This window comes from Sesamum indicum, linkage group LG12 (assembly GCF_026168435.1).
Source record: "Sesamum indicum cultivar Baizhima isolate 11 linkage group LG12, ASM2616843v1, whole genome shotgun sequence".
NCBI classification, from domain to species: Eukaryota; Viridiplantae; Streptophyta; class Magnoliopsida; order Lamiales; family Pedaliaceae; genus Sesamum; species Sesamum indicum.
Window position 1 is genome coordinate 8,031,876 of NC_142668.1, and position 14,231 is coordinate 8,046,106.

Here is a 14,231-nt window from a genome sequence, read left to right on the forward strand (position 1 = left end):
CATACATATTAGGATTTTGAATGCACCAAGATCGGGTTGTAAATAAAAGTTATAAACAAGTCCAAAGCTTGTCTGAAAATTGTAAAAATATTCTATGAGAAGATCTTGATAAGACCTTCATAAAATATACTCACGTCAACTAAATTATTTCATGGAAAAATTATTTATTTAGTCCTTTAAGTTTGTCTGCTATTAATTTTAATCCTTTAAATTTACCCGTTTTAGTTTTAGTCTGATAAATTTCAAAATGACTTAATTTTAGTGCTTTGATCAAATTTCTGACAGTTTTACCCCTACACCGCTTTTCAAGAGTGATTTTAGTTCATATATATCAATTCATTTGCATCTCGTAGCTAATGTTCGCCTAGAATGGTATAAGAGTCTACATTTATTGAAGAAATATTGTTATATTACACTTAAAGCATTAGGATGGACTATTAACCTTTATCATCAAATGGGCAAAAGAGTCATAAATTAGGCTAAAGGATTAAATCTACGCAAAATTGATAAATAGATTAAATATAATATTGTCAAAGATCAAAAATCAAAATAAATTCAGATCAAATTTATAGGACGAAAATTTTGATTTCCCCTTATTTCATTAGTTATATAGAACAAAAACAAAGGGATTACTAACATTAAAACTAAGCCATGGTTACATGGATTACAATCCCAAGTCATTGTCGTTGATGTGATCTTCTTCCACACACTCACTACGTAGCTTCCCCACATACACATGAAGAAAGACATATACTTGTTCTTGAAATTCCTCATCCCGGCCCATACATACATACACATGTAGATACAAACTATAAACACAAAAAAGAATGGAGATTGTGGTCCTCACACATCCCTCTCCAGCTTTCCACCTTTCCTAGCAAAATTCCCATTACCCCACCACCAAACATACTCTTCAAGTCCTCCATCGTTTGATCACTTGTCATGGAAGCCAATATTTATAGAATTAGTGGACTCAAGCCTAAGCCCATGAAGGGAAAGATGAAGAAAGATGGTGCCGCAGAGTCGGAAGATGATGAGTTGATCATGGGAGGAGGTGGTGCAGCTGATCAGGATGATAAGAGGAAGAGGGGCGCGACCGGCGGCTCCTCCACGAGAAAAGGATCTGCTGGTGGCGGCGGTAGTGGTGCAATTTCAACCAAGAGCTGCCAGGCTGAGAAGTGCTCCGCTGATCTGAGTGAAGCAAAGACTTACCACCGGCTGCACAAGGTCTGCGAGCACCACGCCAAGGCTCAGGTGGTGGTTGTGGCCGGAATCCGGCAGAGGTTTTGCCAGCAATGCAGCAGGTTCCAGCATTCTTTCTAATCCTTTTTCAGTCAGAACTTATCAAGAAATTTGCACCGTCAGTTTTAGTACTATTTTTGGTTTAACGTGGATTTGATTTGGTTTTGTTCATTGTTTCCTTGCTTTTTGTATCAGTTTTGAGTTTGTCATCCATATCATAAATGGTCATATATATATGTACAATAGTTGTTTTAGTTGACTAATGTTTGATTTCTTGAGTCTTTCATTAAAATCTTGGGTCCCCCAGCTTTGCCCTAATAAAAAATTCTTCTGACTGTTCTATTCCCTTTTATAGTTTAGGATTAGTCCAATTGATGACTAGTGCAGCTTCTAATTATGATACCTATGATCATTTTCTATGGGTTTGACTCTTTCTTTTAATTAGTACGTAGGCGTAAATTATTGACGCCCCTCAAGGTTACGTTTAAATATACAAATATTTTTTGTATTTTTTATACACTCTTTTAATTTGTAGTTTACTTATAGGTACACTTCCTATTTAATGATAAAAGTTTATATAAATATTCCTTGAAATACATTACACTAATATCTGCTCAGAGAGTATATTTGCAATGCAAGAGGTGGGAGGAGTTTGTGCATTTTGATGTAATCTTAGTAACTATTAGCATTTGGTAAGATAGTTCAGTTTAAATGTATTTTTTGTGCTGTAATTATGGTCTTTTTGATATTTTTGTCCTATAAGTAGCAATTTAGTCTTATATATATATGCTTTTAATTTTTACGATTTCAGGTTAAAATTGGTCGGAATTTTCAAAGTTGATTGGAAAGTGCCACTTTTCATCATTTTCTAGCCAACTTTGAATATTCCAACCAATTTTATCCCGAAACACAAAATTGAAAAGCATGTAGGACTAAATTGCAAGCTACCCTAGTATGTTACAGGGCCAAAATGAAAAAATAGTTATAATTACATAACTAAAAAAATAAAATCAAACCAAGATAAACTCAACCTGTGCTTAATGACTATCCCATATATGTTCAGCTGCATGAAGATTCTGCTCATGTATCTGTGTGTGAAGAAGAAAACTGAATGCGGTATGCTCTTGAGATATACATTTTTTCATGGAATTTTGTCAAAAACTAGTTCATGACTCAAGTGAGAATATTGAAGTGTAAATATTAGTCAAGGAGGGCTGCTTGTCTTCATTGGTGTTGGCCCATGATCTTTGTCAAGTAATATAATGTTCAAGTTCATAAATCCAGTCACATTTGCATGTAAATTTACTGCGACTTCTTTCTGATGAGAAAAGCGATGCTGCTTGTTCTACTAAATGCCTGAATTTCACCTTTCTTCTCGCCATGCTTTGTTGAATAACTCATCAATTTGGATCATTACATTCTCAGTTTTTCATAGATTATTATGACTTGACCTGCAGATTTCATGAGCTGTCGGAGTTTGACGAAGCCAAGAGGAGCTGCCGGAGGCGTTTGGCTGGCCACAATGAGAGGAGGAGGAAAAACCCCACAGAAAATACTCAAGCGGAAGGCTCTACCGGCAGCCGGATTAAGGGCGGCAACACTCCAGGCAGTGGCCAGTTGAAAGATATCTTTTGCGGACATGTTTGATGATAGGGGCCGGGAAGGATTGAGATCACTGTCCAAGAAAATTCGAACTACGTACAAATACCCTTGTCAGATAATTAAGATCATGGCTCCAATCAAATGCTAGCTCCCTCTCTTCTGTCATCCCCGTCGGCAATATATATGCTGAAGGAAAATTTAGTAGCAATATCTATTCAGCACCAGGCTACTAGCTCTAGCTGGTGTCAAAATCCAGCATTGTGTAGCTCCCAATCCTTATGCTTATCTACTTCATTTTCGATAAAACAAATACTACCATTTAGGGGTCTTTAAATTTCGATTAATCCGTCGAATCAAATTTTTGGTTCGTACCGAAAATCAAATAAAAAATTTTATTTGGTTTTTGGTTATTTTGTTTTAAAAAATCAGTACAATCGGTCAGTACTATTTGGTTAAGTTGGTTAACTGTATCGACGAATAAACAAAATTTAAAAAATATATATATGTGATATATTATAATTTTAAAAATATATTAATATATATAAATATAATTTGTATTTATATTATAATAATATAATTTGATTTTTATTTATTTTTAATTTAAAATATAAAAATAAAAACTATTAAATTAATTAACTGACGAATTCTTTTTGTTTTCTTATGAATTCAATAATTCAGTTATTAACCAAACCAAATTAATCAAAAACATATTCGGTTATAACCGAACCGAACCGATTAGTTCGGTTCTGTTTTTTGTTAACCGAAAAATTGATATGGTTCGGTTAATCGAATTGAACACCTCTACTACCATCTCTCACCAAAATGAATCCACCTTGCAAAATTGTAATTTTACTCCTACGAGGTGGAAATTTTAGTCCTATACAAATCTTTTTTAACAATTTTATAGTATAATTTTTAAAAAAAATTGCATATTGAACACAAAAGTCATTTTGCTAAAATGACAGGAAAAGTGCACCAAATTAACTAGTCATGTGCATTTGCATTTTTTTGGTCATTTTAGCAAATTCATACCATCTTTGTTCCACTAGGAAAAAAAATATACTGTTTGTCAGAATATTAATGGCTATGGCTAAATCATAGTAAATTACTATTATCAACCACGGTTAAATAAAATCGATACAAAAATCTAGGGGTTTGTTTGGTTTTGTGTTTTCGCATTTCCCGAAACAAGATAAAACACATTCAATGTTTGTTTTTGTGTTTTTACACCTTATCTGCGTATTTTTCTGTTTTTCAACTTTCTATATATAATATATATATACACATTTATATATATACATAATATAAAACAGACATGATGTGACAGTAAACAGTAATTTTTGTCTCCCAAAAGTACAACATTAAACATAAAATATTTATATATATACATATTTATATATAAAATATATATAAAAATATATGATTTGACAATGAACAGTAATTTTTGTCTCCCAAACCCCAATATCAAACCTACATCACTTATTTTAAAATATTTTAAATTTTTCCAAAACACAAATCCAAACATATCATCTATTTTCAACACACACTCACTTATCTCTATTTTTCTCTCTCTATTTCCAAAACACAAAAACAAAACAACTAAAACACAAATCCAAACATAATGTAGTTTTTTCAATATAAAAAAATTATTTTCCGTAGATAAGAGGTGTGATAAAAATATTTGTCATGCTTTTAACTATGAAAAATGTTATAGCCACCACTGCAAAAGTCACGATCAACAACATTGCATGGTCGTAATTAATAACTATTTATTACGATTATTTGGAGAAAAAAAATTGCAAAATTGATCTTGTAACTAAGGGGGTGGCATTTTTGGTCCTTTAAATTTAAGACTGGCGGTTTTAATCACTTTTTAAAATATGCAACTGAATGAACATTCAACTTATAATGGAAATAGAGAATATTTTCACACTTTGGGAATATGGAAAAGTAATTCCTTCATGAAATTTCTCAAGATGCTAGACACAAGACCAAAAAAAAAATAGATTGGAGACTTATTCCGAAAGAAGAGAAACTGGTGCAGAATTTCCATGTCCAACGAGCACTACCAAAAAATGTAGTGAAACGCCTATAATCCATCAAGATCCATGGTAGAATGGCAACAAAGCTGGATTAGGTAAATTCCTCAAACAATATAACTCTTAAAATTATGACAAGAGAAACTGATTGGAAAAAACTCAAGTCAAATACCTTAAAAATCTCTCATAATCTAAGAAAGATCCAAAAGACAATTCAAAGCTATAGACATACACTATAAAAAAAAAGCGGGATTTGGAACAAATTTAGAAACAACCTTTTTTTCTTTGGAACGGTTTGCAGAACACCAAACTTATTTGAAGCGATTTTTGGAATGATTGAAAATCATCCTTACAAATGATGTTACAAAATTTTAAAAACAATTCAAGCAAAACCATTCCTATTTGAGACGAAAATTGTAACTCTATGAAAACTATTCCTAATATTAAATTTGTCAAAAAAATAATTTTTTTAAATGAAACAGTTTTAAAAACGATCAATCTTATTTAGAAACACATATATAAAAATTATTTTAGTAATGGTATTAGGAACAAACTTTTTTAGTTTAAAGCACGTACTTAATTTATAACTAATCCAATCCAACCAAAACTAATTGAGTTGGATTGAATCCATGGGTCTAAACCCTTCACACCCTTAATAAATGTATATTAATATTTTTTATTTGTTGAAGTAGTGTGTGCGTGAACTGCTCGTGAGATCTTGTTATTGAGGATTTAAACTTCTATACTTTCAAATACTTTAAACCAAACCCCATTCCAAGATAATTGGTCTTAGTTTTCTGATACATGTTTGCTCAGCAGCTTATGGTTTCAGCTGCATGCCCACTTTCCTCAACTTTTCTTGCAACACCAAGTCCTATAAAACATTCCAATGTGGCTCTCCCATCATAGCCTGTACACTGCAACAAGAACAAAATAAATGAGAACCAAAAATTATTAATGAGAAGCCTATCTTATATAACTTGATTCAAGGATAATGAATAACGACAAAAGACATGAGATTAAAAGATAAAACAATAAATTATAAGATTTAAAAAAGTTACATATTACAAAAGAGTTCCTCATATCATCATATCTTATCTATGATAAGTTAGCTTTAGCACCAGATGAGGTTTAAACATATTGCAAAAGAGTTCCTCAGATCATCATATCTTATCTATGATAAGTTAGCTTTAAGCACCAGATGAGGTTTAAACATATTACAAAAGAGTTCAGCCTCAACTTATGTCAATGTAATCATGCCTAAATAATAATTGCAACATAAAAGACGTACCAGTCATTCTAAACGATACTGATGGACTAAGCTGAACATAAGGATGTTTTTTGTTTCACCAATAATTGCTTCAGCTTTTTGATCAGCTTTGGATCAGAGCACATGTACCCCTGGAACGATTCCCTCAGAGACTGCAACAACTTCTTGTGATCTTCACCCGGATCAACGTTAAGTAACTTTGCGAACAAAGTTTTCCAAAGATCAACATTCCAATATCTGAATATAAGACGATAAACAAGACGGATTCACAATTACAGGATATGATATTCATAGCGGTACCCTTAAGATGTCTGGAGATTGGGAAACCAATGGGAAAAATGGTGATACAGTTCTGCAATGGAGTTAATAAAATGTATTGAAGAGGAAGTACTAACCGCTTGTAATGTGATTTGGGCTGGTAAATGTAGGTTCCGTCAGGAGATGCTCTTTTTTCAATCTCCATGTAGGAATTATGAAGCATCATATGAACTATAACACACAGCCCATACATGTCCACCTAACATACCGGCAAAATGTAAAAAATAATTATGAAATATGTGTCGTATGAATCCAGATCCTTAGAAAAGCTTAATTATGTCAAGACCTAAGCTACCTGAAATGTCCAAGGCTTATTTTCTTGCATCTCGATACAACGAAAGCCAGAAGTTCGACAGTCTCCCATGAATTTGGTGTTTCTGGGAAAGAGACTCAGATCTATTCCTCTTCCCCAGTCGACAAGGCATAGCCCCTGAATTATAGAACCATGAATCATGATACTTGACAATGTACCAATGTTAGTTTGGTATGCTTGATGCCTAAGACATTAAATAAATTACCTGATCACGCCAAGGTCCTGTTCGCTGGCGGATTTCTTTTTCATTTTCTGTTGGATCATCCCTGTTATCACATAGTAATAGCTACAGCATAAGACTTGAGCTACTCGAATCATCTGGAACTTCCGGCTTATATGAACATTGGATATTACAGGAACCATATTTACTATCCTTCGAGTAAACAGGCTTTGGAGTAGAATGCATGCCCAGACAAGTCTAATGATTCAGAACACATCCCTAACCCTTGAATCACAAACATATTAATAGGTAATAGTTGAAGCTGTCCATGTGATAGACTGGAAAGTGCACTTATGATATTTTCAGATCATAACTTCTTGAAAGAAATTTCTGCATACGTGCCTCGGGCATATCATACCCAGTAGTGTAGTTCACAAAGTTTTCCCATTGCACCCATAGTAGTTCAAATTCTTGGAATTTCCTTAAGTTTGTCTCTTTGAAACAACAAGATGACATAAGGCAGAATGTGTAGCTACCTAAAGCTCTTTTCTGGAAGACATAATACAGCCTTAAGCTAGTAATATATGCATTTGGGAAATGATAAAAGCAAAGAAGCAACTAAGTTCAAACGAAAAAAAGCCTTACTCTCTTTTCTGGCACTGAACATCAAGACCAATTATTTCCACAATAGTAAGGATTTGGAAATATTTTAGTGGTAAAAACGACCAATATTATAGCAAGAATTTTGCACATTATTCCACATATGACACGTGATACTCATCGGAAGATTTCTTCCTTCCTTTCTTTTATTTTTTTATTTTTCTGAAGATTTCAGGTTGAGGAACTTCATTAACTTGTTGTATTGCAACTTTCACTTGTAGTTAACGCAAAATATTGAGCAATGTACCAGCCTAGTCACTAGTAGTTTAATGAGAACAGTCAAATTGCAGGAGTTAAAAAGCTGGATAATAGTAGGTTAGTCACAGTGCCGTTTCCATATTTTTAAAATTATTTCCAAATCAAATTATTATTAGTGGTTTTAATAAAATAATTTTTTAAATTGTCATTTTTAAAATTAAAATCAAATTTGTGAATTTTTTGATATTTGGCAATTTTAATATTTATAACAAAAATAAGACGTTGAGACTAACAAAAATTAAAAAATAAAACAAGTGTTTGTATGTAGTAAGCAAGAAAGACCAACATTATGCATCATAAATCACCATCACTCTTCACAACTTTAAGTAATTAAAATACAAAAATATATATAATAATCCCACAAGGAAACACTTAATCCAACAAAGGTTAAGAATCAATTTTAGAGAGAACAGTGATAAAAAGCAGAAAAAAAAAGAACAAAGCTGGCAGTAAGAGGGAAAAGAGAGAAGAGGAAAAGGGGGAGAAAAATATTGAGAAAAATGGATGAAAAACTAAGACAATCATCAAATGGTCTTAAAATTTGAATGGGCTTAAAATATTAAATATTTTTTTTTGTATAAAGTCCAAATATAAATTTCATAAAAATGAACTCTGTAATATGTATTTTTGATAATATATAGATTTTGGGCTTATATAATTTGAATATAAAATTCTAAAAAATTAATTATTTTATAAAATTATTATGTATAATTTGAAAATTTAATTATATTAGAGGTGCCATTCTATTTTTTAAAAAAAAATTAAATTAAAACCAAGCCAATAGTACAGCACAATTGTACTTTAAATTTAGAATTTTGATCTAAGAAAAAAAAAGATCATACAAAACGGTTCAATTCATTTGATACTGGCGATTATGGGCGGTTTTAATTTCTTTTATCATCCCTGATAATTAGACATCTTTGAGCTAGTGTTATCTGGGAAGAAGAAAGGTTAAAGGCATCCAGAAGAATTTTATTTGAGTACCTATTGACAAAATGCTCCCCAATAAAAATAACGCTAGTAAATCTCATAAAGAAAAGATAATTAATATAATTACATACAAATCTTTTGTAGTTTGGGAAATTATATCTAACATTCCTGAAATATGCTTTTATTTAACAAATAAGTTCCTCCGTTAGTCAAAATTTCACTGGATTGGTAATATTACCAAAAAATTTGAGTGAAAATTAATATTTCCCTCGATTAATTTATTACCAACTTATTACAGGTCACACAAAAAATTTTTCGACTAAACTAAGCTTATAACGGTGAAGATACTCCTTACATGCATTAACGCATGAAAACGTATGAGGATAATTTGATCATAAAAAAATTTATTCGACCTGCAATAAATCAGTAATAAATCAATCATTGGTAAATATAGATTTTTTTTTCTGATTGTTTTGTTAATATCAGTAAATCTGATGGATTTTGACTAATAAATAAAACTTATTTATTAAACAGTAGCAAACGATACTAGATGTAATTTTCCAAATCACAAAAAAATTACGCATAACTACGCTAAACCTCGTGAAATGCAGTGTAATTGTCCCTAAAAAGATAACCAAATGAATCAGGCAAAAGGCATTATTCAGCAAACTTCACCCAGGTTCAGGAGTTCTACTTTTATTCATAAATGACAAATGGGCTCCAGTTGGCCATTCGATAACATTAATTACCTGGAATACCGAATCAGCAAATTATCAGGTTTGAAATCACCATGGATAATTGCAGCTTCATGCAGAGTTTCAAGAATTTGAAGCATCTCTATGGTGTAATAAATACATAGTACTTCTTCCATGGACCCACCGATGACCACATTAGAATTTATGGCATCCTACACAATATTTAATATCAACTGAGCACAAGGGAGGGCATTTTTAATTTGAAAATCGATCAAATAATTAGAAGTGAACCTGAAGTGTTCCATGAGCTAAATAATCGGAGACCAGCACACTGTAGTCCGAATAGAGATGCAATCTGTGAGCAAAACCAAAACTCTTCCTCTGAAAAACAAATGAATTTTATGAGCTAGAGCTTTATGTATCACAGTTGTAACAGATGTTGCAATATTCACATACTTCCTTTTCTGGAATCCGCATGTCAAGTTGACGGTACATGTAAAATTCCCAAGGAAAGGGTGGCTTCTGTATCTGCCAGATTGGGAGGTTGACAATCGAATTTCAATAGAATAATATCTTCTAATACTGAATCCAACTAGGATTACTGCAGTCGCAAAATATAATTACCTTAAGGGCAACAACATCATCAGGATTGCTGTTCACATATGCTTTGAACACTTGAGCAAATCCACCCTGACCTGCACAGCCTTTGATCTGATACTTCTCTCCACCTTTAGATATCATGAATTGAAACCAGACTGAAATCAACTTCCGAAAGGGTACATAGAAAGAAATAGTGTAGTTACAGATGAAAATGAACCCTGCACTTAGCATTTTGCTAGTGTTGCTTATGGTCCATGTCATTATAACTTGAAATAGAATGTGGCTTTTCTTATCTTACCAATGGTGATTAAAGTCGTGTAGATGTGATCAGAAAAAAGACTAAGAGATTGCTAGAGAGCAGGTTTTTCAGTTATCCTTTATCCACAAATCAGGCAGTTTTATTTAATTGAATCTGACGGTTGAACTAAGGTGTTCAAAGGAAGGGCAAAAGGTAGTTATTTGACACTCATCATTTTTTAGTTACTGTGGCCTCTAATAGAAGTATTAAGAGTTTAATTTCTTCTAGACTCTGATTTATCCTCAAGATATTACCTCTAAGTAATATGGCTCAAAGCTCATAAAACATGTGATATGCAAAGCTCGCTGAACAGATAGGGTCAGGCCTCCTAAGTGAGGTAGTAGTAGCCACCATTTACTTGCTCCTAGGTAGCTCCTTTTTTATAATTCTGGTACCCAGGTGCCTCCCGGTACTCTGGTCATTTAAGATGCTAAACTGGTTAATTCTACCCCTGACCCATACCTAAAGAACATATGGTTTTCAAATATACAAAAAAAGGTGTAAGCAGCAACAGCAGCAGCTATTCTCTTAATAACTAAATGGTCTAAATTATCAATGTCCTTCACAAAAAAGCTAATTGCAACTAGAAGAGTATGAAAAACGTCTAGAACAATTATCACTAGATGCACAATATCAATGATATTGGTTTGCTTATACATGTCTACATGAATTTATGAATATGACATGTCATTTGTTTATTTCAATTCACATGTGTTACTGATTGTTGGAAAAGAATGGAAATTTGGAAATATCCAGTAACTCTTTATTCACTGACATAGAAACCTCAGTCGAGCCCGATTGTTGTATAGTATACAGAGGTATATTAAATGCTTTATTGCCAATTGAAGATTGAACTGAATGATCATATTATTTATTCACTACTGCAGAAAGACCGACTCTTGATAAAAGGCTGTCCAGTTCCTTGATCAAATGAGCTAGATGATAGTATAAGTAACATGACCTTGGATAACAGGCAAATTATTAGCCTTTCAGTATTATTTTACATGCGCATTACTTTCATGTGTAGCTTAGTATAGGTTAGCCATTCACAGCAGGCAGTAGCTAGTGAAAACTGCTATGATTAAATGTGCTTATGGCATTGTTAGTGCGTATGGGTGTAAACATGATTGAGTTACCTATATCAATGGTTTTATTCCTAGCTGATTTCAGCAAGGAGGATAATGCGACCTTTCCAGGATACGCTCTGTTACTTGGATGGTATCCCTGAAAATGTATGTGCAGCTTTTCTATCTTAGGAATTAAGCACAAAATTCCAAATCAAATTTATAGAAACTAATCACCAAAATGACTCACCTCATAATGTACAACTTGAGAATTCATCTTCTGCAGTAAGTTTTTGAGGGTTGCAACAGACCACGGGTTAACAAATTTTTCACCACTCTCTGCAGAAACGCCATTCTTTATCTGTACAATAGGTGGAACGCAACCTGGATCATATTGATGTTTGAATAGATTTGAACATTGTTGCAAAAGTAATGTCCAAAGGAAGAAATGTGTAAAACCAATTGCAACTGGTTTAGTTAAATGATACTCAAGGGAATCATGGGCGCCAGTGGCATTGTAATTTCTTTCCATTTCATATAATAGGCAAAGACACAAATATTTTTTGTTTACCTCTAAAAAAAAGACAAAGGAGGGTTATTCGTCGAGAAAAGCGGAAAAGTTACACACGACCATCCCAAAATAAGGAAACACGCGATGACAACTGGTAGCACAAATGTCTCAAAGAAGTTTATCGGGCGGGACAGTTAAAGTGTCTCATAGTTGATAACCATTTATATAAAAAGGAAGGCAGTATCCCTGATAGGTCATATGTAGAACCTATCACCAGATTAACAAAAGAAAAGTTCAGGCATACCTTTTGAAATGATTCATTAATTACTGTTTCGGACATTCTCTCAAGAAAAAGCACCTGTGCTTTCTTCAGTCTCCCCAGTGGCTCAGCATTTCTGAAATTAAAGAACACCCATATTTTCATGATGATTAAGAAAGAAGTCAACTTAATATCAGAAATACAGGAAAATGTGTCAACATTAAGAGAAGTTCAAGAACCTTGAGATGCCAAGGTGATAAATCATACAAGCATCAATCAACCTGCCTTTTGCTTCCAAAAACAAGGCAAATGATTCATAAAGCAGAGCTTTGTGTATACAAATTCTGCGCTCCTCCATTTCTCTGAAAATCCTTTCATAATCGGAACTACCATCCATCTGATGTTGTATAGGAAAACACAAATTTCATTAAAAAAGATAAAAACACATCCACAACAACGCGAGCTAAAATGTGAATCCGAATCTGCAAACTGACAATGACAACGTAAGTTCATCATAATTACAAAGGAAAAAAGACATTACCACGAATTAACAAAATTAGAATATAAATTCGATAGGGAACAAAACCCATTCCAGAAAACCATCAGTGAAAACGTGAATTCAAATGAACACCATAATCTTTTTAAAAATAAATTCAGAAACACAATCACATAACCACGAATTGGAATGTACGCTCAAAATAATAGAGGTCCATCAAGAGGAGTAAACATTACATAGAGGAACCAAATCTTCAGATATCTGACGTCGTCTCGGTACCGCGGATCGGACTTGAAGTTGTTAATACAATTTGATACGAGCAAGTCGAAGTCAGTGGAATTGTTCAGCTGGCTTGAATCTTGACTTAGCAGTGCCTTGTGAATGGATCTGAATTTGTAGAACTCGAAACATTTAAGTAAAAGGAAAATTTATTTCTTGCAAAGAATTCGAAACTGTATGCAAGTAATTGAAGTAGAAGAGCTACCGCAGCCAAGGTAGGAGAGGATCATCAGCAGCGGAGAAGGAAGGTTTGGACATGTCCTCCGGATTCCTCGAAACGACGGCCATGGATGTCTCAGTTCTTTCTCTGTGAGAACGGAAAGAGAAGTAGAAACTATGTCTTGATTTTTTGAAATCTGAAAGCGGCGGGAAAGTGTATTCAAAATTTATTTTTCTTTTCTTTGTTTATAGTTTCATTTTCATTTTTCAACTTTATGGAGGAAATGTCTATTTTTAATTTTGTATATATTTTTGTGCACAAATAAAAATATATTTGAGTTATTTAGGATTCGTTTTATTCAAGTGAAAATAAAAAGGAAGTCAAATAGGATGGGGAAGTGAAAGGGGGCATGAAACAATAACATATGTTTGGATTCATTTTCTGAGTGTTTTGTTGTATTTTGTGGAGATAGAGAGACAAAAATAAAGATAAATAAGTGTGTGTTATAGATAGTATGTATGTTTGAATTTATTTTTGAAAATAATTTAAAATAAGTATTATATGTTTAATATTGTGTTTTAGGATACAAAAATTACTATTTATTGTCAAATCACTGTCAAATCATGTATTTTTTATATATATTTATGTATATGTGTGTGTATATATATATGTATGTATTTATATTAAAACATTTAAAAACACCTAAATAAGGTGTTTTTGAATGATGACAAACATTGGGTATGTTTTGACTTGTCTCGAAAATAACTTGAAAATAAAAACAAACATAGTGTAATGATGACAAACAAACATAAAAATAAAATTTTCTCTAGTTACTTGTGATAGACAAATTCGAAATATAGATATAATAATTCATAAAACTAACATTTATAACTTGTATATAAAAAGCATATATATGCTTAAAATTTTCTCACATATCTCATCAAACGAATCCTATCTGAATTTCAAAAACCAACACTATGTTTGTTTTCATTTTCAAGTTATCTCCGGGACGAGTCAAAACATACCCAATGTTTGCCATCATTCAAAAACACCTTATCTAGGTCTTTTAAACTTTTT

At 32.7% G+C, this 14,231-nt stretch overlaps 2 protein-coding genes across 2 annotated transcripts; one reads left to right on the forward strand and one right to left on the reverse strand.

Moving 5' to 3' along the window:
- Positions 1 to 680: 680 nt before the first annotated feature.
- On the forward strand, positions 681 to 3,178 carry LOC105178556 (squamosa promoter-binding-like protein 4). Its single transcript, XM_011102051.3, has 2 exons — positions 681 to 1,304; positions 2,700 to 3,178. Exons 1-2 carry the CDS (start codon positions 943 to 945, stop codon positions 2,887 to 2,889), a joined length of 552 nt encoding a protein of 183 aa, XP_011100353.1. The 5' UTR covers positions 681 to 942; the 3' UTR covers positions 2,890 to 3,178.
- A 2,458-nt stretch (positions 3,179 to 5,636) lies between these two features.
- Positions 5,637 to 13,381, reverse strand: LOC105178555 (protein kinase and Mad3-BUB1-I domain-containing protein). Its single transcript, XM_011102050.3, has 15 exons — positions 13,200 to 13,381; positions 12,952 to 13,102; positions 12,459 to 12,616; positions 12,265 to 12,355; positions 11,700 to 11,810; positions 11,522 to 11,609; positions 10,112 to 10,215; positions 9,944 to 10,015; positions 9,779 to 9,868; positions 9,542 to 9,699; positions 6,990 to 7,050; positions 6,767 to 6,901; positions 6,549 to 6,670; positions 6,175 to 6,390; positions 5,637 to 5,800 (listed from the first exon to the last, which is right to left on the reverse strand). Exons 1-14 carry the CDS (start codon positions 13,280 to 13,282, stop codon positions 6,201 to 6,203), a joined length of 1,614 nt encoding a protein of 537 aa, XP_011100352.1. The 5' UTR covers positions 13,283 to 13,381; the 3' UTR covers positions 5,637 to 5,800; positions 6,175 to 6,200.
- Positions 13,382 to 14,231: the final 850 nt, after the last annotated feature.

Excerpts from the sequence above, each read along its gene's own strand:
- LOC105178556 (XM_011102051.3), top strand. The coding sequence starts at position 943 with ATGGAAGCCAATATTTATAGAATTAGTGGACTCAAGCCTAAGCCCATG. Across the intron at positions 1,305-2,699 it reads TTTTGCCAGCAATGCAGCAG|ATTTCATGAGCTGTCGGAGT; the intron begins GTTCCAGCATTC and ends CTTGACCTGCAG.
- LOC105178555 (XM_011102050.3), bottom strand. The coding sequence starts at position 13,282 with ATGGCCGTCGTTTCGAGGAATCCGGAGGACATGTCCAAACCTTCCTTC. Across the intron at positions 13,103-13,199 it reads CCTCTCCTACCTTGGCTGCG|ATCCATTCACAAGGCACTGC; the intron begins GTAGCTCTTCTA and ends CTACAAATTCAG. Across the intron at positions 6,391-6,548 it reads CCCAAATCACATTACAAGCG|ATATTGGAATGTTGATCTTT; the intron begins GTTAGTACTTCC and ends TCTTATATTCAG.